The sequence below is a fragment of the Scophthalmus maximus genome, chromosome 12 (genome assembly GCF_022379125.1).
Source record: "Scophthalmus maximus strain ysfricsl-2021 chromosome 12, ASM2237912v1, whole genome shotgun sequence".
Taxonomy (NCBI): domain Eukaryota; kingdom Metazoa; phylum Chordata; class Actinopteri; order Pleuronectiformes; family Scophthalmidae; genus Scophthalmus; species Scophthalmus maximus.
Window position 1 is genome coordinate 13,268,379 of NC_061526.1, and position 26,415 is coordinate 13,294,793.

Here is a 26,415-nt window from a genome sequence, read left to right on the forward strand (position 1 = left end):
GTTCATTTCAAAAGCAAGGACCTGAGATACAGCAGGAGTCGATGCAAATGAGGATAAACTTCCATTTGATCCGTTTTACCCCCTTGGCATATATAAGAGATTCACAAGTGTGGACCGATAGTCTGGGACTATGAGAAGGATTATATGAGGATGACATCAGGACAGGAGTCAGAGCACCTGAGGGAGCTGAAGAAAACTGGCAAAAAGATGGATACTAGGTTTCAGAGACTGAGAAAGTCCAGAGTCAGTGGCAAACATCTGAGATGTGTGAAAAAACGGCTTCTCTTTACAGAAGCCTTTGATTAACATAGTAACAAGGGAGTAGGATGTATTCCTTCTTTCTACCCTCCTCTCCTCTCACCAACCAGTCACAGCAGATGTTCTGGTTCTGTTAGAGATTTCTTCCTGTTAAAAGAGTCTTCAGTCTCACAGCTGCTCATTGTGGGAACTGTTGTGTTTCTCTGTAATATTGTGGGGATTCAACCTCACTATGTAAAGAGCCTTGAGATAATGTATGTTGTGATTTTGCGCTATACAAATGAAATAAAATTGAATTGAACGGGAATTGAATTGAACAATTTGGGCAACCGAGACAGTGACTATTTTAATGAAAAAACCCTGATGTGAAGGATTTCGTCTGGTGAGGTATTGGAGAGGTTTCCCTGCAGCGGAGCTATTTGAGTATTGTGGCTGAGAGCGGTTGGACTTGTGTGGGATGGAAATCTGATTCGGCGGAAAAGAGTGTTGTCAGAGTGGGTGACTTCCTGGACCATTCATGCCCAGTGAATGCTACAGCATAATGATGGGTAAACCTCATTTAGCATGAATGAAGGAGAGTGGAACTCTGAGTTGAAAGACTCGAACTGAGGGAACTTGAGGCGAAATGTTTTCCTCCACAGTAGCCACCTATGAATGCATGCATTTAGCCTCCTCTGTCGCCGGTGTGGTTCAGGCATCGCTAAATGACACAGCAACTCACCCACCTTCTCTCTAAACATCCACAGGCTTCCCTTGCATTGGAAGGTGGGCTCTGATCCTCATCCTTTGCACATCCAGCACACACTCCTCACACATCCCCTCTTCCTGCTTGTGTTATGTGCCCATCTGCCTTTTCCAGATCACTCACTTCCTCCCTCCACCCTCCCTCCCTCACAACTTCACACACTCATTTCTGAGGGAGATAACTTCTCAGAATGCTTTTGTTCTTCTTTAAATTCTTTACACTTTCCACCTCGGCCGATTACCATGTCGTTAATGTTTTTCCACATCGCCATTCCTTCCCTGAGAGAGTCGTCTCCGGCAGGAGCTCATTATCGCTGGGCATGAAGTTGACTGCCAGGGTCCCGACTGATTTGTCACATCCCAGTTCCCTCCCGCTGCTGAGCCCAGCAGTTTAAGTGTGTGTTGTTAGGTGGCGTTTGTGTGTGTGTGCGTGCGTGTGTGTGTGTGTGTTGAAGTGTAGCTGGGGGTGGAGGGGATTGTCTACAACTTCCTGCTCTGGGGAACATTGCAAAGCGTTTTCCTACGGTCCCGGCTCGTTACTGTCTTGTTTCCTGACGAAAGCTCTCGTCGGCAGTGAAGTATGACATCAGTCACGTTGCGCGTGTTGAGAGTTTTTCCCATGTGACATTTGTCATGTTACTGGCATTGTTTACGGTGATTCATGTAGTTTTGTTTGTGCCTTAGTATTGTACTGTTAAATTGGAAATTGGGCCATGGTAGAACTTCATGGACTTGCAAGAGGCACGAGATGGTAATGTGCTGAAGTAGGAAAACAGTAACAAAGGATTTATGGTTTAACAAGTAATTTTTCAACATCTTAGCTTCATCAGAGTATGCACATCAATTCATCCAGAAGAGAGTTTTGTGTGTCAGCATTCTATAATACTTCTTCTTTTCTTCTTTCCACTTTGTCTTTGTTGCACATTAAAATATAAATGGAAAATGTTCAGTATTTTGTTAAACTAAACCACGTCATGTCTCTGAGATGAGTTCTAATTGCACTGCTCCCGGAGGCCTCTAAATGGAGCCATAAAGGTGAAAGAATGGATTAATGAAAGGATATCCTGGATTAAAAGGCATTCAGGGGTAATTCCTTACTCTCTCAAGCCCAAACGTCAAAGATTTGCTTTCCCACAGTTTCAGGGAGGCATGGGCCGGTTTCCAGTTTCAAGGTATACCACGGGATCAAAAAGTCACAGTTTGTTCGAAACCACTGTTGTGCATCAGTTTGGGCTAATTTGGTTATCAGCAATAATTTATAGTTATCAAAGATAATTATGAATTATGAAAATCAATAGAGCTTATTAATCAATGTCAATAGCAACGGGGCACCACCCAGAAACCGGGACCAATAATCAAATCGTCAATTCAGTCTCAAGAATTAAAGGTGTTCACTCAAAATGTTCATATCTGGTAGATATGAGCATTTATGGAGCGAACTGAAGGTGTGAATTCGAGCACTGACTCTGTCAACCAGCCTTTATCACAATGTACATGCAATAACACAACACAACTTCTCTTTAAAGTATAACAGCATTTATTAACTTTAGCAATATCAATGTACAATCAATACTACTTTTTATTAACAAATGTCTATTATAAGCTAAGCTACCAATCATATATCATATCATCATCATATGAAAAGACAACAACAAGCAAGAGTGTGTGCGGGGTCGCCGCAGGTCACTGCGGGGGTCCAGGGGTCTTGTTCTGCTGTTTCTTCAGCAGACCATGTGGCATTCCGGGTTCTCCAATACCCACAGTGCTCGTGCACAACAATCCCCCTTTTTCTCTGAAAAGTGGGATGCAGTTCAGAGCAACTCAAGGGTTGAGCATCTGTGGGAAAGAAGGGGTAACCTGAAAATGGGAGAGTCAAACAGTCTATGCAGTTCATACAGTTCAGAGAGGCAAAGTCTGTGCTGTTACCTGAGGCAAAGTCTGGGCAGAGTTTACTAACTAAGCCTAGTTGCATTCAAACATCACACAAATCAAAACACAAGATTAAATATTAACCATAACCATTCCCTTGCTGCTGTTTGGTCATCGGTGATGGCACAAAACAAATTGAGAAGGAAAAAGAAACATGAAACAGGAAAGGTTCTCATATACCCACAGTGCTCGTGCACAACACCACTAATATTTCCCGTCATTCCGTCAGGATGAGCACTTCAACTTCATTCAAGTTTCATTCTTTAATTGCCTTGCCTAGTTCATGTTTGCGTAAATCATGAATAAACTTGAAAAAATTGGCTTCGCGACAACAGCTTAAATTGACCCGTTGAAATTGTTCTTAGATGAATAAACTAAATTAGTTAAGGAGTTGGAAATATTTATTATTTCGAGTTAAAATACGCCATTTGGTCGTTGTTTAATCTTACTGTGTGTAAGAACGGCCTTTAAATTGTGGAGATGGTGGCGTGCTCTGGCAGTGGTGTAGTAACGGCTGCATGTGTAAGTCCTCTCTGTGAGAGATGATGGCTTCCGGATCAGCATTTAGCTGAGTCCAGCGCAGGACCAACCCGTGTGGCTGTGCTCGTTGGGGGAGACGTCCTGAGGTGTCTGAAAGAGGATTACCTCAGCACAGTCAAAATCATTGGTGAGCCTGCGTCCGTCAGGGAGCCCACCGCTCTGTCTTTTCATTTATCTTGTTCTTTTCGTTTGGACAATAACAGAGGCCTGTTTGGTGTGTTTTTAACCTCAGGTGCGCCCACAGCGCTTATACACACTGCACACTGAGACCCCTGATGCAGCAGCACTATTTATTACGGAGAAATTTATGTTGTTTGTGATGAATGTGCATGCAGTGAATGTGAAAATATGGAGAACCATCAGTCCACAGACGAGGTTAATTGTAAAACCGCAAAGAAACACACACACATAGACAAAGTGCGCAACGTAGAATTCCACCCAAAATTAAAAAATCTGAAGTGTCACAACCTGAGAATGATTCTGATGCAAAAGCATGCGACTCAAAAAGAGTCACAGTTTTCTCCCAGAATGCCCGTCGGCATGGCTGGTAGACAGAGAGGATGACACTGTTCATGCCTTATAATCCATTGATGTGTTAAATATACGCATGAGACAGTTTCAAATGAGATGTGAGAGACGGTCATAAAATGTTTAACTGCTAAGTATTAATGTTAAAATGCTTTGAATTAGAAGCAATGGTCTTTACAAATTTAAAACATTGACTAATAAGAGAGAATATGGTGTATGTGTGTGAGTGAGTGTTCTCCTAAGGAATGTAATCAGCTGATTGATGAAGCACAACATGCTCTCTGAGACAGAGATCAGTATTTTTCTAACCCAGTAAATTCAATTCAATTGTATTTATATAGCACCACATCATAACATACATCATCTCAAGGCTCTTTACATAGTGAGATCAAGACCTCACAATACAGAGAAACACAGCTGTTCCCACAATGAGCAGCTCTGAGACTGTGGAGAAAAATATAAATAAAATAAATGAAAAATGAAAATATTTAGCTAGTATTCAGACCCCTCTAGCGACTCTTTTTCAAAAAAGCGACTATCGACCAATATAGCTACTTTTTCTGGTGTTATCGGATACTTTTGGAGACTCTGACGTGAAAGCACGTATCGTTCCTACTCTTCTCAACGAGCAGCGGGTGCTGCCGTGGGACCCTCCCCCGTTATTCCTCTCTCCTACAGCGTCCTTTACAATTTCATGCACATGGCCAACTATGCAAATTAGGTGATGCCTTCATTCAGCGTCTTCTAGTGACTTTTAGAAAAGCCAATAGCTACTTTCTTTACTGAGGAGTTGGCAACACAGAGAGAACAGTTGTACAACTGTTGCTTTAACCTCTATGAGACTAATTCTTATGACTGCAATAATAATACTAAAGTGTGGGATTTCAGATGAGTGAGAGAAAATATGATAAGTTTATGGATTTATTAAAGTAAAAGAACTTAAGGAAAAGTATCAATGCAGTAAATAAAAACAATTTAATGAAAAAGAATGACTCAGATACTAAAGCTCTGCATTAGAAAGAAATAATCAGATTAGGTGAAAGTAGTTTACACAAGTTTTGGAAAATAAATAAATGATAATAAAAAGTCAAAGGATAATGAATTGATGCGACCAATATATTACTGTAATGCATATGACTATTAATATAGAAGCTGCAAACAGCATATTACCTTTAAAGATGCTGGAGATTCATCTGCATTGATTTTTCCATGGGTATGTATACTTTTATACAACAGCAGCTTTTTTTTGATAACAAGATGAAGGTAAAATCTAGGCTGTGTTATTCAGATGCACAAAACTGAACAATCCCTGGTGCTTTTCATTTCAGTAGATTCACAAGGCGCATTCATCTAATCATACATTAGTGATCCTCATGGTGGGGTCCAGAGGGCCAACCAAAAAGGCAATCATTTTTATTTAAATGAACACTTAATCTTAGATAGATGAGTTCTCCTTCTGCTGCCTGGGAGAACACAAGTTATACAGTCAGTGATCAGCCGTAGTGATAGTTTACTGTGTGTCATTTGGTTTGTGCTAATGTAACTGAAACTGTGTTTGTGAAGATACTACATGTTATTCAAGTTGTATGCCTGTTCGTTGTCTATTCCTGAGAGGATGTGTTAATTTATGAAACTTCTACGCAGCAAATGTGGAGCCTAGTATTCCGGCTTTCACAATGTTTTAGTTGTTGCAAGGTTTTTTAAAACAATAGTCAACTAGTCATGAAGCCACTCTGATCTTCATGTCACGACACTATAAGCTTGAGGTTTGCATGAACTTTAAAGGAGTATATGCTCATATTCAGGTTCATAATTTAAATGTGTGATATCACTTGAAAAGGTTAACATGCTCTAAAGTTCAGTGACACCTCAGTTTTCTGCAGCTCCTCTTTCAGCCTCTGTCTGAAACACTTGGTTTTAGCTCCTGTCTCTTTTAGGCCCCTCCCTCCCAATGAAGCCCAGCCTGCTCTGATTGGCCAGCTGACCCAGTCAGTGGGTCAGCTGGCCTGACTGACTGTTGTGATCGGTCAAAAGCTTCCAGAAGTTCAATGTCACCATATTACCAAAGAATCATCATGACTACTGACGTTTTGGGGAGCTTCAGGAGCAGAGTTTTCTGTTGGGGAGAGGAGCTCCCTTTGCCGCCGAGTTTGGGCTTTTGTACTTTGCATACTTTTTACATACACAAAAAACACATATAACACACTAGAGGGAAGGGAAAAACTGAAAAATAATATACCTCACGACAATATGTCACCGCTAAAGCTGTGTGAATCCATATTCATCATTATCTGTTTGTCTGAATTGTGCTAGCCCTAAGCAAAACTGTACACAATTATGAAGCCATAGTGGCAGACGTATAGCGGTAGTTATGCACTCAGCCACTAGAGGGCAGGTGTGGACCCGGTAAGTTCATCAAGTTTGTGTATGTAAATGGATTGCCTTACATTCTAATTTAAAGAAATTGTGCAGATTTCCTGCCATGTCACCCTAACCCAAACATCACCCTTACCTTTACAAGCTCATCAACCATGAGCCCATGGTGCTCTGAGGCCGCGTACCGCCTTTCACCAATAGAGGCGCTGTTTTAGGAAACGGTTGACCAGAGTGCCATCTAATGAGAGTCGCGACAACTCCCTTCACTCCAATGGACCTTCATTTTTCCAGCAATGGCTGATCATGGAGCCTCTCAATAGTTCCGGGAAGTGAGCAGCAGTGTGTTAGAGTAGCAGCAGAATGTACAATGGACTGTCTGTGTTGCACTTATGAAGGGTAAGACATTTAAATACTCAGATTGTATATTATCAGCCCATCTGAATCAAATCAACATGTGCGTTTTAGTGTATTATGATTTATGATTATTTATCATTTATTTATGATTTAAAAAAAACTTGACTAACTACATAAAGTAACTACATAGGCATGTCGGTTGGCTATATTGTAAATCGATACATTTATTGACTACTAATTACCAAAAATTGCAGTTCTGTCGCTCTGAATAATGGATTGAAATTCGCTCCAAGAACTTCCGGGAACTATCGGAAGTCAGCATTTTGGAGTTATGTTGTCGCGACTCTCATCAGACGGCTCTGGGTCAACTTGATCGTTTTTACAACATGCGACATAGTTCGTCATATGAGATGAAGGACTTGTTGTATGCTGCATTCACAGTGTCAGCAGAATCGTTAGAACAGGAAACCAAGTATTATTCTGATTTGGGTGCATTTTTTTTTCCGGCGGTGCTAAAGTCTCGCCTCTCATCGACTTCTCATCCAGTTACTCCAACTCTGAGAAGAAGGTGAAACGAGGTAGTAGTGACAACCAGGCCCAGTTGCTCCTGATTCAACGCCTTTGCATTGTTTTTTTAATGTTTGATTGTTTGTGGGACATAACTCAATAACTGCCTGCATGCGGCCCTTTGCTGCGTGCTGTCCCCAGAATGGGGAGTGAGTGTCAGAAATCAAAGGAGAGCAATAACAGGGGAGTCGACTATTCATCTGTCGATAAATCTGGCCATGATTTCTTCCCTTTGCTTGTCTGGCGGGATCCCATTTCTCCTCTCTGTGTTAGTCTTGCTGTCTTTTTTGGACAGTGTTATTTCATTTCAGATTTTCCCTTCCTCCCCTCCCATCACTTCTAGCTCTGCATCTTCCCCAATCCACCCTTCCTCATTCCAAAGGCCTCCGTCTCTACTGTTTTCTTCTTTTCTGCTGCAATACACAGAAACACACACCCACCTCCCATCAAGCTGCTACGACGACAGACTTTCCTTTATTAAAAACAGAAAAACATCAGGGAGACTGAGACCTGCCAGGTGTGTGTGTGTGTGTGTGTGTGAGTGTGTGTGTGTGTGTGTGTGTATGTGTGTGTGTGTGTGTGTCTGTGCGTGCGTGCGTGCGTGCGTGTAATTGACGCAGGCCTTCAGGTGTAATATGTCAGTGTTACAGCAAACAAGCAGATTTTGCAGACTTGAAGGTGGATGGATGGATGGATGGGTGATTTGGCAATGAGACTTGATAGTTGCAGCCTTAAGCTGAAGGTCTTTAAACAGCGACCACATCTCCTGAACCATCTTATGGTATCTTGTTAAACATACCTTTATTAGTCACCTCTGAGGTTTGTTCTTTTTGCTCTTTCCATGTGAAGTTGTCCAAATGAATCTATAACTATACAGTGAAAAGCTGTTTCTGTCTCTCCATACTGCTGCATGGATTTACTTATGTGATGTCTTCTCACGTTCGTCCATGTTAAATCCCTCATATGTGTTTGTCTTGCTTCACCAATAAAATAACTAAAGACACTCTCACAGTAGAACGAACAAAGCAGTGTGTGAGGTTCTTTCTGATAGTCACACAGTGCAGTGTTGCATTTTATAAATGCAGAGAGGGGGTGAAATGGACAGACGTCCCCAATCTCTGCCACACAGATGGGCTCTGTGATACCACAGTGTACTTGTCCAGGATTCACACAATGCTTGGACACCAAAAAAAACTAAACCCAAATGAGCCTGCTACTGTGTGTGTGTGTGTGTGTGTGTGTGTGTGTGTGTGTTTGTGTGTGTGTGTGTGAGTGTGTGTGTGTTTTATTGGACAGTACACTGTATCAAGTATGCAAATCAGAGCTTTGGCAATCTTATAATCCTTCCGCCACTTTCTGCTGAGACCTCCATTGCAGTCACTGCTCACCTGCAATTACACTATTAAGCACCTCTCGCTCTCTCTCTTGCACGCAGGCACACGCACACACACACACACACACACAAACACACACACACACACACACACACACATACACACAGATGTACTTAATGCTGCAAAGTAAAGCTGTATGTGTGTGTGTGTGTGTGTGTGTGTGTGTGTCCTTGGACCTGATGTGAGTTACAAAAGTCATACTGAGGGCCAACATGTCTCTAATCCGCTGTGGGGCTGAAGACTCAGCCAATGCCACACAGGTGAACCCAAGGCCACAGGAAGGGTAGATTAAAGGAATAGTGCACCTCAAAACCAAAACAGTGGAAGTTTAACTAGAGTTTCATACAACTTTCTATCGGTTTGGCATCATTGTTACTGTTGGGCATAAAAGTACTTTTCTTTCCCAGTTCAATGAGAGATCCAGAAGGATCCGGAGAAATCAAAAGAGCAGAAGCTTGGAAACAAGCCTCAAGGTCATTCGGAGAAATGAAAGTCAAGGTTAGAGGTAATAAGGTAATAAGGTAATAATTTAAATCAGTTATCATTTAATGATCCATCATGGTTTATACAACGACATTCTTCAATTTTGGTGAACTTTACTTCCCGTACTTGTGCACACAGGTTTCATGTAAGACTATTACCAATATTAAAGGTGGCCTCACATCCAGTTTGACCGGAAACTGATTGCATTTTTATCGAGGTGACAACATTGTGGCCTACATCGCTGCTACCATGGGTCTCCCAATATACACCAGACAATAGCCACTCACTCTTTATTCAACTCAAAACACAAACAAACTCACTTTGTGACACCACCGAGCTTCTGTCACGTATGTTTGTCCTCTTCTCTGTTGGCGGGTTCTTCTCGTGGCAGCGTCAGCCATGTTCACATAGGCTGCCACATTTAACCAGGGGAGTAATGAGACAACAGGAGTGAGCTGTGCTAAACACTCCCCTGGTGTAGCTGGAGGTAGCTTTCAGCAGCGCACTCCTCTCCTGGTCAAATATCTGTCGACCTTTATGCTTTGCATTTCACTTTCTGAATAACCTGAATTTTGACTGCCTTTCTAGCATTGTTGCAGGAAAAGCACAGATGGAACCAAAAACATCAACGGGGGCTTAGTTCAAGTCATTATTGCAAATGCAGTTTATTATGGTTGGTTACATCAAATTTTCTCCAACTCAAAATGTGAAAAAGCACTGTTGACCTTTACTTAGTATTCAAAGGTATTATGTTTTGGGGTTGTCTGTCCCCTTCATCTGTCTGTCTGTCCTGGTACAAAGGCTGACTGGGACTCAAAGATGAACTGATAAGATTTTCATGTTAAAAAGTCACTGTGACCTCACAAAACTTGTTTTTGGCCTTGTGAGCTCAACATCTCAGGAACACCTTGAGAGGATCCTTTCAAAAATATTGGTTAAAAAGTAATTCCATCAGAAGAGACAAGTGAATGATGACTTATTATTTATTACAGATTTAACAGATGATATGTGATGGCAAAATCTCTATAGATTCTTTGTCGCTTAGACTCAATAAGGAGATATTTTAATCAAGGGCATTCTGTCAGACCAACGCTCCTCTTCCACTGGCTCTCCTCAGGGTTGTGTCCTGTCCCCCTTGCTGTACATTCTTCACACCAATGACTGTAGGAGCCAGCATGGGGATAGGCAGATCCTGAAATTTGCATAGGATACAGTTATTGTCTGCCTGCTCCATAAAGATGAAGTTGAGCATGTGCCCATGGTGGACGATGAGGCCTTTCTCCAATTAAATGCCACAAACCCAGACTTTCATTGAAGGAATTGGCATTAAATTTGTAGAACACTACCAATATCTTGGAACAGTCTTTGATAAGGACCTGAAATGTGATGCAAGAAGGGACTGTAAGAAGGGACAGCAGAGCTTGTATTTCCTTTGGAAGTTAAATGTTTTTAATGTTGATAGGCTGATGATGTCCTTGTTTTACAAGTCATTTGTGTTGTGGCTTACACGAGGCAGGATTTTAGAGAGCAACAGGATTTAATAAGACAAAAGACAGGCTTACAGTCAGAAATAAAAACTCCAACTCAAAAATCCAAATCAGGAAAAACAGCTGAAAACTGACCAGGACATATAGGCTGGGAAACATAGCAGGAGACACAGGGAACTAAGCAGAATGTAACGGGCTGGTTCAAAAAAGTGTTCATGATCAGGTTGAATCCACATTTGCAATGATTGCGAAGGTGGCAGGGAAGGTGACCTCTGTTGGCTACAGTATCTTCAACCAGCAGGTCATAATATATTAGACTGCATAAACTCCTCTTCACCTCCAGTTTGAAACTTTTCCGAGGTCTCGTAACAGATCAACGTCATTATGATTGCACACAACACATTATTGGCCATATATCAAAGATTCACACACAAAATGTCACAAATACCTGATGAGGTGATGACATTTTATCTCCAAAAGGTCAACGGTAAACCTTTACTGTGACATCCTGATGTCCAGGAAAATAATTTTCTTCTATTCAACATTGTTACTAGGGAGCATCTTCATAAACAATAGTTTGAACATAACTGATTAGAATGATTTTGAAAATTATAACAACCCAAGACCCAGGTGTTCATAAGGTTTGGACTGGATCTGTTCCTGCACTTTGAATCATATTACATGATCTTCATCATCTGTATGCCTGCAGAGGAAAGTAAAGTGAATAGTTGGGGTGAGTGAGGTGGTGTTAGGACATCAAAATACACACACACACACACACACACACACACACACACACACTGACAGTGAGGAGGGTGCTCGAGGGTAGTCCCTGTCACATCTCTAATCCTCCTCATTATCAGAGTCAGATAAACTCTGCCTCACAGCACAGTCTTCCTCCCTCTCTCCTCACTCCATCCTCTCCTCTTTCGCATTCCTGTTCCTCCATTTTTCATCCTTGAGTCAAACACTTCACTTTACTCATAACTATGCAACTCACCCTCTCCATGTTGTCTTTTTTGATGTATCAAGTGTAAAGTTTGTGTATCGTGTCCTGTATTCTCTTTCCTCCTTCGCCTGTGTGTTCCTGCCGCGTGGATCGGCCAACAGCGACGGGCCCCACATTTGGTTGCTGATCGCGATTATACATCAAAGTCATATGGACAGGGAATGGAAAAAGAATGCATAGCAGTGGTTCGGGTCATTTGGCGCAGGGCAAGGCCATGGAGCCTCTGCTTTTCAAAGTGATTACTTTCACGCTTCTGTAGAAATAGCTTTTGTTCTGAATCTCAAGCCGATGAGAACAACTTTTTAATTTTGTTTTGTGTCGTTGATTCTTCGACTTTGAATACTTTTTTTTCTGTCGCCATCAAGTCAGAGGAATCTTTTCTTTGCTCTGGCACTTTTGCTCCTCTCTGTTGTTGCTAGTCAAAGTGTTTTCTGTTGTTCAATTCAATGTCGAGTAGCTGTGGTTAAGAGCTGCAGCTGCCAGTTTACAATGTAACTACTAAAAAGTGGAAGCTGTCACTGAGTTTGGAGGCAGAAGGTTTGAATTCTATTCTCTAACTGGAAGTTGTAGTGGTGGGACTTGATAACTTCTTAGTGTTTGGATCAATACAGTAGCCTTGTAGCTGTAATTACTCAGTGGGACTGGAAGTTGTTCGATGTGCCAGGCTGGTCACAGAAGACTGCAATGTATAATTGATCAGTATTCACTCGGACAAACACCTCTTCTCATCTAGAGCAGATTGCCCAAAACATCCTGAGTCAAGTCATTTGTCCATTTGTTGATTATCCTGAGGAATAATGTCCATATTATACAATCCCACAGCTCGTTTACCTGTCACCTCTGAAGTCTGGTGAGCTTGACATACTAAAGGTTTTATACTTGTGTTTTCACATGTTCAGTAGAACAACACACTGGAAACACATGCTCAGTCAGTGATCATCGTCAGACAAAAGACTCAAATATTCATTTAATAGCAAACTTGATCAATTCCTGTTCATGATATTTTTGGGCTGACTTTAAATATAAAACATAAAAACACTTATGGAGTGGTTCTTTTTCTGTCTTCGTTGTTTGATCATATTATTTTTCAATTTAGTTTTGTAAATGTCACTTTTACATTTCGCTTGAACTGAATTGACCTGCACGTGTAAGCCTTTCTTTTCGTATCATATTAAAAACTTTAATCATGGTTCTGGCGATGTCGGTTGTAATTAACGGCTCCACCTCTTCCCCATGTGCACGCTCGTAGCCGGAGGAAACCCCAGGTTGACTGAAACAGTTGATATCAGCTTTGTAGTTCAGGTTATCAGGATGGTCAATGTTTGGTTGTTAGTCAAATAGTGAAATATAGTGAAAACATTTCCTGGGTTTGTTAAACTTGCGTTGTAGTACAGGCCCCTGGTTGTGATGGCCACTCTCTGCACCTGCAGGAAGACGATTGGACGTCCGAGTAAACTGATAGCCACACATGCTGTGAATGAGCCATTGAGTGAGAATCATCCACTGTTATCCCTGTGCAGAGTGGACACACATACCATGTTCCACTGATAGGCCGGCCGAGCACAGATAAGCAGTGGGGGATCAGCGGCCTCAGGCGGAGCTGTAGGAGGGAACATCTGGCCGTGTTTCTTCAGGAGGAACAGCAGAGCGACAGCAGAGCGACAGCAGAGCGACAGCAGGCTCTGCTCCGCAGTTTGACTGAAACTTTTCATCCTTGAGGTTTCCTAATGAAGGGGTTGTAAAAGGGTTTAAAGCAGAAGAAGCTTGGAAATTCCGAGAAATTTGCAGACATGTGCAAATGCTCACGTGCTGGATGCCGAACAAAGGAGGAGCACCCTTTCATAAACGCGTGTGTGCCCTTTGCCGCGCTTCACTCCCCCGACCGGCCTCCCGAGGTCGTTAAGTTGTGAGTAGTTGACGAAATCCAGAGGTGACCACGGACGAGTGTTTACACTGCGCTAGTGCATGTAATGAGTAGCATGTTCAACATTAAGATGTACCCAGTTATAGTCATCATCTTTAATTTCGTTGTCCAAATGTATGAAGATGTAAAGCTTTAAAGTCCCCTCACAAACATATATACACACCAGGTCGTGTGTTCATGGTTTTGCAGCCTGCAGCTTGAACTTCTCACTGCAACAGTTTGCAACAGTTTCCCCCTGGAGCCTGCAAGACTGAAAGACAAACACGTAGATACCATTGGTCAGTTTTAATACCAACTTCAAAAGGTGTATTTTGTTAGCGTATACTTGAAACAAAATAAAATAACATCCTCAGTGGATAAATTTCAGGCGTGACAGCAGTTTAACATATTTTAATGAGATGGTAAAAATATCAAAAATATAGTTCAGCAGAAGTCCTTCAGTAAGTGTAATATTATAATGTGAGACATGGTGTTAATACAAATAAAGATAATAATGATGATAATAATAATAATAATTACAGTAATATAATTAAATATTTTTACTAAAATATGATTTATTCCAGTCTGCCGGTTTGATCCAATGGCCAATGCCCTTACATATGTCTGTGATAAGGTTCTTAACTCTGCAGACCGACTTTTAGTAGAAACCATAAACAGAGCTGAAAGAAAGGAATACTGAGACTGGTAATGATTCCACATGGAAAAAACGTATCTATGTGTGTCTGCTGTGTCAACAGGCAAATATGTGCCATCACTTGAGCCTGTGTACAGTCAAACTGCCAACAAGTGGCCTTACTGTAATACTCGGTCAACAGATACATTATGGTTGGTATTAAAAAAATGTGACACAGCGCTACTTCCTCCGGACCTGTCACCAAACACTGCCTCTCGCTCTCGTCCCTGCTGGACCTCAGTGTCCATGTGGTTTTAAAAAACATTCTCTTTCATAGACTGAGGCCGGCTCGCCGAGGAGAGTGAGGGGCAGGGAGCGAGGGAGGGAGAAATGGAGAAGTGTGCGCGAAGAGGAAAGGGAAAGTGGAGGAGGAGGACAGGTGAATCCAACAAATGGACCGCATTTTACATACACCGTTCTAGTCATACTGACCACTCTGAGCTTTTCAAAACACAAGTCGCATTCACACAGTCACACTCACTCAGCGCGGATGCCTCCTGAGCCACAGGAGAGGAGAGAGAGCGAGGGAACGGAGAAGGAGGGAGGCAGGAATGGGCACAAGATCCATTAAAACATTCATATACTTACTTCAATGATCAGTGGGACACACAAACACACACACACACACAGTGATACCTGCAAGCTCAAACATTAAGAAAAGATAGTCTCCTTGTTTGTGTTAACAAAGTGCGACTTTTCCTCTGGTCCTCAGGAGACTGAAAGACGCAGTTGTTGTTCCTGCCCGTGTGCTGCCTGGGGATTGAAAAGCTCTAACACAAACATCTGTTAATAAATACAAACGCGCCACATTAACAGAATCTCTAATATGCTCCACACTTGCCTGATTCCATCCCTCTAAGTTAACGCAAGTCACTCGTACAATTGTAATCCCTAACCTGGTAAAAAAACACCATCACTCTGGAGCAGGGACGCATTATCATTGGTCGTGGTTTTGCACAGGAGCTGTTCTCTCACCCAGAGATGCCGCGGTCACCTCGATGCCAGACATAATCTCTTTTCAGTGACTGTGATGAGATGAAGTGAGATATAAACTGCATGAAAGAGAGTGACACCTCTGCTTACAGAATGATTGACACTAAATTAAAACAAGCCAGGATACTTTATGCATGATACTGTAATCCTCAGACATCAAAACTGATAGACTGGATCATCAGTGTTTTAGGGATACTTGTATGACAAGCTACTTTTATTAAAGCACATTATGAAAATCAACTTTTGGAGGAGTAAACTTCTAACTAATCCAGCACAGTGAGAATACAGCTATACCTTATTTTTCTCACTTTGTATATATATTTTTCTGATTCCAGTTACCATGCGTACATATTCGAGAAAGAACTACATCCGCATCATCATCATGATTGATTCATTCCGTCTTCTCAGAAGACGGAATGAATCAATCACAAGCTGCTGGAGCATCATTAAATGAAATACCGTACTGTGGTTTAGAATGTCAGAATAGTCCCTGCTTATAAAACAAATGTTTGATAAGACATTTAAAAAATAAAATGTCCAAGCAAATGGAAACTGGGTTTCTACTAAACTGGGGGGACTCAATGGGAACACAGTGGGTCGGAACAAATCAGAGTACTCCATAGTGTCAGTCAGTTTCTGTTCCAACAGACAGCACGTCCTGAATATGGTTAAAAGCAAAGGTGAATTTGTTGTTTTACATGCATCAAATCAAATGACCTCACACTTATCTCAAGCAAGATTCAATGTTGTTTTCATCGTGACCTTAGTGTGAACCGACACCTTTGACTGTTCGGAAGAGAAATAATCAGTCCAGAGTAAAAAATGATTTAGAGTGTAAATTATTTGTAGTTAATGAAATGCAGTGTTTTAAGTTGACTTGAATTAGTCATCCCTCCCTCTCATGAACCTTCTCTTGGCTCTGAGAGGAAACACCAGCGACTCGCTCATTATCACTGTTTCTGCTTTGCTTCCCCCTCATCCATCCATTCACGTCGAGACATTCACCAGCATCCATCGCACCGACGAGCTCATTTAATTTTAATTGAGATGTCTATGTTAAGATGGGCATTCATATTATATTCCACAGGCCCTATTAATATGCTAAGGGCCAGTCTAAATGTTTTAATATTTGCTGTGTGAATTATTGAAATTGTGTTCCTGAGCAGCACAGGATCATTCGTCAGAAATGTTTAGTCTCTGATGCTCGGAAAGGGATGGGATTCTAATGGCGTGCATTCCAGCTGAAACGAGGAGTAATTTCCCATGGTGCACTGCGACATGCTCCTGACCGTCCATACCTGCAGTGGTGACCTCTGGATTGACATTTTGAGCTTTCTTAATTTAAGAGAAAGAGAGAAAGACAGGTAGAGAGAGTGTGACCGGTATTTCTTCCTATCTTCAGGCCTGTCTCTCAGTCTCCCCATCTGTCTCGTAAGTCCCCAAGCATGTCACACACACACACACACACACACACACACACACACACACACACACACACAAACACTCCGGAAATTATTCTTGAAAATCCTCATCTGATGTTTCACTGAGCACAGACGCATCGAGGCAGCGGCCACTGCGATAAAGTTAGCGTTTCAAGTGACTGCACTCAGCAATTTAAAGAAGCTGGCTGCACAGTGCCGGGCGTCGTCGACTGCTTTTGCAAACACGCACGCTCACACTCACACTCACACACACACACACACACACACACACACACACACACACACACACACAGTTGGAGAGGAAGATGGATCGGAGTACAGATTGTAAGTGACATGTTAATTTCTTCTCCGTCACTCAACTCACGGCCGAGGCGACGTCCGCTATCAAAGTAAAGGGACATGAGCCCCAGCCGTCACAGCCCTTCTTCCTCTCTCATTTCTCCCTTCTTCTTCGCCTTCCCTCGTCTTCATATCGTGAAGCGTTCCAAGGCTGACTGTTATCAAGAAGATATTAAGTCCCCCCCCCCCACACACACACACACACACTCAATAACTACATATGTCTCCTGGGGAGCTGTGCATGTTTGACACGACAATGAAGAAATCTGACAACTGTTGGTGTGAGGCAAAGAAAACAGGAGTGAGAGGTCACACTGGATTTATGATCTTTGCTCTGCACTTATTTCACCATGTACGACTTCAGGCAGTAACAACAGGAGGTGAGAGACCAGACATTTGCCTCTTGGTGCCAAACAGAGGAAGAGTTTATTTTCTGTCACTGGACAGTCATCAAGTGTCCAAGTCGTTCTGTCCGCGGCTGGAGGGCTACATGCCAAACCTTTTCCACAATCGTCTTTGACCAACATCCACTTTTAACAGGAAATAAACTAATGTTCTAAGTACAGATGTTACATGAAAAATGTTTACATGATAAATCATCTTGTCATCTTTATTTGCTCATTGAGTGGTTCATTTAATTGGTTTGATGGAACGTCTTTTCTATGTATAGTTCAATATGAATTACTCTATCTCTCTACAATACTGTAAAGGGTCAATTTTTATTGTTTTAATTTTCTCTTTTTAAATTCTATCATTACATGAAGTAATTCACGTGCAGGGCATTGCTGTCTTGGACATAACGCTGCGCTGTGGTGTTGTGTGCTATCTTTAGTTTTCTCGGCGGGAACTTGTTACAGATCAGATCCAGTCTCATTTCAATGAGCAGTTTTGTTTGTATTGAAGTTGAAGGTCGTTTAAAGGTTAGAACAGGAGAGTGAGAAGCATGAAATCTGAACACAGCTCTGCCAGGATGTTTTCTCTTCCTCTTACAGTGAGTAAATTAACCAGGGATCTGTATTGCTTTGTGTGCGTGTGTGTGTTTGTGTGTGTGTGTGTGTGTGTGTGTGTGTGTGTGTGTGTGTGTCTGTCTGTCTGTCTCTCTGTCTGTCTGTGTGCAGGCAGCCCTGGTATTATGGCTGGGGTTTCAACCTACCACGGGGTCAGGCTCTGCTGGACAAGTGGAACCAGATCCCCGACAACACCGACATCCTGGTCACACACTGCCCCCCACTGGGTGAGACACATACACAAACACACACACACACACACACACTCTGTCTCTCTCTCTCCTACATAAATCTAAAGATGCTAATGTATACACAGTATACCCACACATCCTTAACCAACGCACAGCTCAGAACAACCATTAATCGCACATCCAAAACACACTAATCCACGTCTGACGATCAACTCTGGTCCCAGAACACTGACAACATTTGTCTCCCAACCAGAAAACACTGACATAAAACTCTAACAGGCAACATCACAATACGGATCACTGCTTCTGAACTATAATGTCTTTGTATTTACATGTACTTCTGTATTTATTGCTACCTTACAGTAGATGTCCTAGAAATGAATCATAAATGTTGCAATAGGCTTCAATAGCTTTATTAATTTGTTCACAGGATAATTAAGTTTCAATAAGTGTAAATAGCTGGCTCAAAACATTTACTATACATAAATATACATACCGTCTCTTAGCAAGGGAAACATATTTGCATTAAATCTAATCTCTGACGAGATCCTGTTCATTGGCTGAAGCTACATTTATTTGGAGTCGACCAGAGACAATTGAGGGTTAAGTTTAGTGACCACCTTTCAGCTTCTGCATGTGTTTTCATCTTTACACACACACACACTCTCGTCACACACTAATGTCACCAAAGTGAACAAACACACATGCTGGCACACAAGCTGATTGAATTCCTGTACACATTTTTCTGTCTCAAATACTTATTACAAGCAATCAGAGACACACACACACACACACACACACACACACACACACACACACACACACAGAGACATTGCTTTAACTCACTGACTCGCACCCTCCACACACTTTCACGCCTCATCTCCTATTACAGCTCCGGTGTGCAGATGTGTGTGTGTGTGTGTGTGTGTGTGTGTGTGTGTGTGTGTGTGTGTGTGTGTGTGTGTGTGTGTGTGTGTGTGTGTGTGATTGATTTCTGTGTCTGCATCTCGACTGCGAACACGGCCATTTATTTTTCATTCAGCTTAGCCAAGTGTCTCTAGCTATCTGCTCGTAAGCCACTGGCATATGGAGCAGCTACAGAAGGCTACTAATGCATGACACACACCCCCACACACACACACACACACACACTAAAGGACAATAAGGTGGTTTCTCTAAAGCGCCGGCAGCATGGAAAAGATATTCATTTCCAAACTATTTTGAGAAAAGAAGGAGAAGTGAACGTTGGACAACAAGGTGAAGGAAACAGGAGTGTGATCAAGATGCTTTGCACTGCACCAAAAGCGTGACTTTTATGAGGCGCGATAACGCAGCAGATCGGTGGCTGGAGAGGAAAAATATATTTTTTATCTGGCTGTGAGGAAGAAATTAACAGCAGAGAGGGAGACGGGAGGAGAGTGAGACAACAGAGGGAAACAGGCTCCGTGCCCAAAGAAGCAGCTGCTTTGAAACAAGCGGCACTTTAGAGAAAAATACCCAGAGACACAAAAAGCCCTCGTAACTTCTCATTTCACTTCCACCGTCTCCCAAGACGTGTAAAGAACAAACCTGGAGCTTTAAGGCTTAATGTAGTTAAAGTGATGCTAATACAGGTAGATACATTCAGAGGACAAAGAAGACAGACTATCATTTTACCAGCATGACTGATTCACTGCCAGCTGAGAAGTTTTTATGTCTGTGGTATGTATGAGATGCTCCATTAACTCTGCCTCGACGATTTTTGGCACTCAGGTAATAAAAAATATAAATGTATGAAGAATCTGAAAGGCATCCCCAGAGAGGCACTTCTCTTTCTTTCTTTCTTTCTTTCTTTCTGTCTTTCTTTCTGTCTTTCCTTTTTGCCCGACTGAAGACCTGCTGGAGACAAGCCGACCATAAGACTCAGTACTTTATATCTTCATGTGGCCGTGCGCATGTGAAGATTTGTCAGGACATGACTCATGCCCGACGGCCTGATCATCGCTGCCCGCAGCTTTAATTTCACTTTGTTTCCCTTTTTGATTATTTGTTACTTTTGTTAAGTTGTCCTCCTTTTGGTTTACTTTCTCGTTCCTGTCTGGACTGAGCAACAGAAGGCAGGAAGATGGAGACATGATGACTTGATGCTTTTATTGACTCAGCATTAGCAGCTCCCCTCCTCACAGAGCAGCCACTAAATCATACACACTCTGTGCTTCATCCCTGTCACACACACACTGTGAAGTGTGCATCTGTGTGTGCCGGTGATTGATCTTTATTTTCTTTGGCTGCCTTCGAAGACTCACTTTTGTTTTGTGCTGGGTGTGCAGTTTGCCATTAGACAAGCGGTGTGGAGTGAACAGCTTCCTTCTAGATGGTGATGTATCACTTTTGGAAAGGACATTCAATTCATTACCTTCCCAAGAAACTTTCAGCCGTGGAACATCACAACAGTTCCACATTAAAGGCAGCACTGAAATGGTCCAAACAGAATCATTATTGTTAAGAGTTTTTTGGGCTTATTTGTTGTTCATGGTGTCTGTTTCTACACAAAACACTAAATGTGACTGAAAGAAACTTCATAATATATAAAACAACAACAACATGTATAACTGGCAACAAGATCAACGGTTAGTTGTAATAGTGGGAAAACATAACAAAGACAAATATTCTCTGTTTCTCCACCTCACTGTATCATTGCAGGCCACTACAGGCTCTGTTTGGTGTGAGGTGTGTTTGATTTGCACGCCACTGTGTGCAGGTTTCTTGGACTGGGTCCCAAAGAAGATGCAGCGTGTCGGGTGCATGGAGCTCCTCAACACAGTCCAGAGGAGAGTTAAGCCCAAACTACATGTGTTTGGACACATTCATGAAGGTTTGTGCATCAACACACAGCATTGATATAACAACAGAGCTTTTGAACACATACATCTTCACACAGTAGGTAAAAAGCATTTTGACAACAAATCCACTTGGAAAAAATCAATTTCAATTCATAGAGAAGTTGAGAAGTGTTTTCTTTTTTCACCAAATATTTTCTTTTCACTAACTTATCTCCTTTATGACTCATAATAAATCTATCCATTCATTTATAACAATGGCTTTTTTAACGGGAAATGGAAAACTTGACAATCTGTGAAAATACATGATTGTTTATTGAATTGTTATACTGTATACTCTCAGTATGCAAGCATACAAATACATGAAGACTTTAGAGCTACAATATAATACTCGATTCTGATTTTGAAATCATATATTTTTTCCTGCTGTGATTTGCTGTTGTTTTTCTTGCCAGTTGCTGGTCTTGGCTGTATCATTTATTTATTTATTTTAGTTCTTCTTTACAATAGTTTTCCATTTACTTTCAAAAGTTTGTGTTACACCTCCACTGAAACTACAGACCATCTTGAAGGGATCACATCGGCTGTGAGGCAACATGTTGATTGTGTGACCCATGAGTACTCACTGCTTATTATTACATTATTACATGATCACTCAGTAGTTATTATTACATTCGTTACACGATCGCCCGGTAGTTATTATTACATCATTACATGATCACTCAATAGTTATTATTACATTATTACACAATCACCCTGTAGTTATTACATCATTACATGATCACTCAGTAGTTATTATTACATTATTACATTGTTACATGGACACTCATTGGTTATTACTTTATTACTTGATCACTCCGTAGTTATTATTGCATTATTACATGAAAACACAGTGGGTAGTTATAACTAGGTTATTACCAGAGCACTTTGTAGTCATCATTGCATCATTACATGACAACTCATTATCATTTAGTCATTATTATAACATTATAACATGAGCACTCAGTAGCTATGACATTATTGCTCAGTAGTTATTATTACATGAGTAGTCATTAGTTATTATTACATGAGTATTCAGTAGTTATTATTACATTATTACATGGGACTCAGTAGTTATTATTACATTATTACATGAGTACCCAGTAGTTATTATTACATTATTTCATGAGTACTCAGTAGTTGTTATTTAATTATTACATGAGTACTCATGTATTACATGTTGACAAACAAACTGTCTGGAATACTTCCTTCTTTGATTTCAAGTTAGCTTTTTTTTCTCTCGAAATATTTGAGTCATTAATACATGATACACAAGCTCAACCAATCACAAGTCAGTCTCAGCTGTCAATCAAGATGTTTCACCCTATTTTTATACCATTAAATAACTAAATTAAACAAACATGATGGAAAAATAAAACACTTGAACATACATTAGAGTGACAGGAACAACCTTAAATGACAGAAACCAACTTTGATTGGCTGATTTAGTTTGGTCCACGCCCCATCTGCTAACATGGAGTCAGGGTTTATGACCTGTTTTGCAGCCAACCACCACGGGGGGATCAAAATGATTTGGCTTCACTTTTGTGAGCTGTCATGTCGTCCATCTTTATTTACAGTCTCCGACTGAAGTTAAGGCGCGCTTTCTTTCTGCCTCTCCAGGTTACGGCATGATGACCGATGGCACCACGTCGTTCATCAATGCCTCGGCCTGCACCGTCAACTTCCTGCCCATGAACCCACCCATCGTCTTTGACCTGCCCAACCCCAGGACCACATGACTAGAGAAAGCTCCTCCGCAAACCCTCACCACCAATCAGGAGAAAGGAGATGGTAGACATAGGTGAGGTCAGCAGGCAGAACTGACTTCTGTACGTATTAAGCAGGTGTGTTTTTAACGTGACACAAATGGAAACGGGAGTCCATTTAAGGGACAGAACTAAGTGAGGAGCAGAGGCTCACTCATGATATTAATGTTATTTTGTGTGCAATTATTTCTTAAAGCAGATCAATGAGCAGAGAGCTGCTTTTACATGCAGACAAATTGGACATTTCTCTGTGTTCTCTTTACTGCACTGACAATCTCATGTGGCTCTCAGAGAGACAAAACCCTGATGTCACTCCAAATCAACTGGAAACATCTGGCCTCGCATCATCTACAGGTGACTTTACGTCTAGCATGGACTCAGCCATTTGCCAAGGGGATAGTAATATTTTTCACCTTCTCTCCCTTCCTACTTGAAAACATTAATTGCCCATCATTTCCCTCTCTCCCACATTGCTGGAGTGAGTGTTGTGAGATCAAAACAAGTGTGTGAGCAAAGCAAAAGGTTTCTGCCACGGGCAGTGTCAGACACCCCTCCCCTGGGCCTCATTACAACCGGGTTGCCAGGTCCTACATGATTGGGCTTTTTTTGAAGTGCTGCTGCGGGTTGACTTTTTTGTCCACTGATTTGGTTGAACTGTTTTGCACGTGAACTACACTTATCTATAAATAAAATCCTAATTTAAATGAAATAATTTATTCATGCCCAAGTACTACCAAATTGACTGCAGGGAAGAACACACACACACACACACACACACACACACAACCACACACACACACTGCTTCACCAGTTCATCAGTCTTGTGTGGTGTGTCACCAGTGTCTGTCTCGTCACCTGGTGGCCAACTCTGGCCATTGTGATGTGGGATTTTGTCACACATACCTGGCAACCCTGATGACAGCCCCTCCCGAAGCCTCTTAACGGACAGGAGAGGAATCAGAGGAAACCACTTGCAGCACGTTCATTCTTTTCTTTTCTTTCCACTCCTATTCGTGCGCCCTTGTTTTACCTTCCTCTCCCTCCTTCATGCTGTGAACAACTCGCTCAGCTTTTTAGGTACAGTACCACCGGGAGGTCGAGTTTTTTGGACTTCGAGAGAACAGCAGGTAACATGTTAACTGCATCTGAACAGTGGCGACTGATTCGTGGAAACACCTTTTGGTTATTCATGGGAGAGGTGGAACTTTTTATCCTTTATCAAGAGGAGCTGACAAAGCTGTAACTTAATGTACTGTATCTGGTCTTTGTAAATGTTCTCTGTCAATATAGAAAAAAAAGGTTTTCTGGAATATTTCCACGTTGTTGCTACGCTTAAAAAAAAATTGTTAAGTATTTGTGTCCAGAGATGTGTGGTTGTTACATTTCATTTGGTCTATTTCTTAGTAACGTAAAGATCATTATGGTATTTTCTTCTCTCTGCCCATTTGGTGATTATTAACTCTTTCATGCCCATAAGCAGTTTGTCTGTGGGTTTTCTGAATTAGGCTTTTCCCTGTAAGAGTCTGAACATGCAGAGCACATCACACTTTGATCACACTGCTCTCAGCATTATGTCTGACGGTTCCCTGGAGCTGCTGTTTACTCCCTCACTTTGCTTCCCACTCACATCTTCAGCACATCAGCATTCATTCATTCATCTTAAACTTAAATTCAACTTATAGTATCAAACCATTTTCACCAATGTAAAAAAAAAAACAGATCTGAGGAAGTCATCACCCACAGGCTTCTGTTTAACTTTGTTCACTCATCAGATCAAGAGCTGAGTCGTGACCAGTAAAATCATTCAGCAAATATGTTTATCATCGAATAATCACATTATCACAACAATTACACATTCCTACACTGCCAGAAGAGCACTCAGAGTCAACTTAGTGTGAAGTCACTTGCCCAAGAACATGCTGTCATGCGGACTGGGGGAAGCTGGAAAACAAACCGTCCTGTCACACAGTTAATCATAACTTTATTGTTTTGTTTTTAATCTGTAACAATTAAAAATTTTAATGGAGCAAAGTGAAACAAGTCTGTGTTAGAAAATAATACTTATGATGAAATTTCAGATTTTCAAACATACTCAAAAAAGTGATTTGTTTTGTTTCAGTAATGTTGCAGTTTGGCTACTTTGTCTGAAGTAAACATCATTGAAATTCAACATTTCCTGCAGATATTTCATAATACTTTCATAATAGATACTTTAAATAAGTTTACATTCTTATTATTTCAAAGATTTGAAAGAAGAAGCAATTGATCTTTATTGATGCTTGCTGCTCTTCAAAGAACCAAGTTTAGGCTGAGGCCGGGAGATGTTCGATCAGTGTTAAAAGTCATAGTTTCATTAGGCCAGTGGAATGTCCTTACAAGCACAATATACAGGCTGTGTTAGTCTGTGAGAGTGTTTCCCTCCTAACAGTGTAGAAAGACAGTGAGTGTTCATGGAACCGCAACATTTTAAACACAAATTTAATTAGTGTTTATAACAAAAATTCCAAAAGTTCAGAGACGGGAATTTAGGGAACCAATAAAGTTTCATGAGAAGCTGTTTGGTCTGACTCTCCACTTCCAATCCCCATTTGCCGTCTCTCACTTTGATGCTCTTCTGCTTCAGAAGCTGTGTTATGTGTTTCCTGCTGAAAAAAAAAAAAGTTGTACAATTTCTTGATTCATTTTGTGAGGCATGTTTAAAAGAGTTAATGACTTCTGCTACTCAGACAATCTGCATATGAAGAATTTCCTTCCAGAATGATGTACCCACCTTTTGAAAAACGAGATGCCCACACTGGCAGAATGATTGACAGCCAGAACTTGAAAGCATATTGTGGTGGTACGTTTTAAAGGACTGTAAGTAACTTGTGTCCTTGGTGACATTTTTACTTACTGTTTTTTTAAATATATATTTCAATAATACTGGATAGTTATGAATGTCAGATCTTTTTTTAATTGAAAGTATAGCATTTTGGAATGAAAGGGTCCATATGGTATTATCTTTGCCATCGTTGTTTTTGAAGTGTAAAATTGGGAAATGAAAAAATGAAGACCCAACATCTGCACAATTCTACTGTGTTGCTCCTGGAGACAACTCTAAAATGTAAAGTTCCTTTCTTTCTTAAAACCATAATGATTCTGCTGGTTCTGACAGATTATTCAATGATTGAATAAAACCTTATCTGTGACCCATGGATCATGTTTCCTTATTTCCATCCTCACTATAACTCCCATTTGTCTTGTTCTATTAAAAAAAAAGAAGAAAGAAGTGGTAAGGAAACTTTTCTCCTCCGAGTTCTTCCCTTTTGTTTCGATCAAAGGTATCTGTGTCTTGTATCAAGTAAAGAGCCCAGAGCAGCGAGTTAATTTCCAGCAGCTAAACCCGCAGCGCTCCGTCTCTGTCTTCCACACCTCTGCACATTCTAATGAGAACCCTCGTTCAAATAATTACATTAGTAATCCTGGGGGAGACCGAGTAATTTATTCACGGTCTGCGTTTTACTTTGCCATTAATACAAGTAGCATTTATATGCTCTCATCTTCTTCCAGC

At 41.2% G+C, this 26,415-nt stretch overlaps 1 protein-coding gene across 2 annotated transcripts in view; it reads left to right on the plus strand.

The window, feature by feature from the left end:
• mpped1 (metallophosphoesterase domain containing 1) overlaps window positions 1-26,059 on the plus strand; it is a 70,269-nt gene extending 44,210 nt beyond the window's left edge. For both annotated transcript variants that reach the window (XM_035620051.2, XM_047336527.1), the window contains 3 exons: window positions 18,159-18,274; window positions 20,979-21,092; window positions 22,720-26,059. In XM_035620051.2, the coding sequence (XP_035475944.1) occupies window positions 18,159-18,274; window positions 20,979-21,092; window positions 22,720-22,838 (349 nt within the window). In that variant the 3' untranslated portion in view covers window positions 22,839-26,059. The remainder of the gene's footprint in view (window positions 1-18,158; window positions 18,275-20,978; window positions 21,093-22,719) is intronic.
• Window positions 26,060-26,415: the final 356 nt, after the last annotated feature.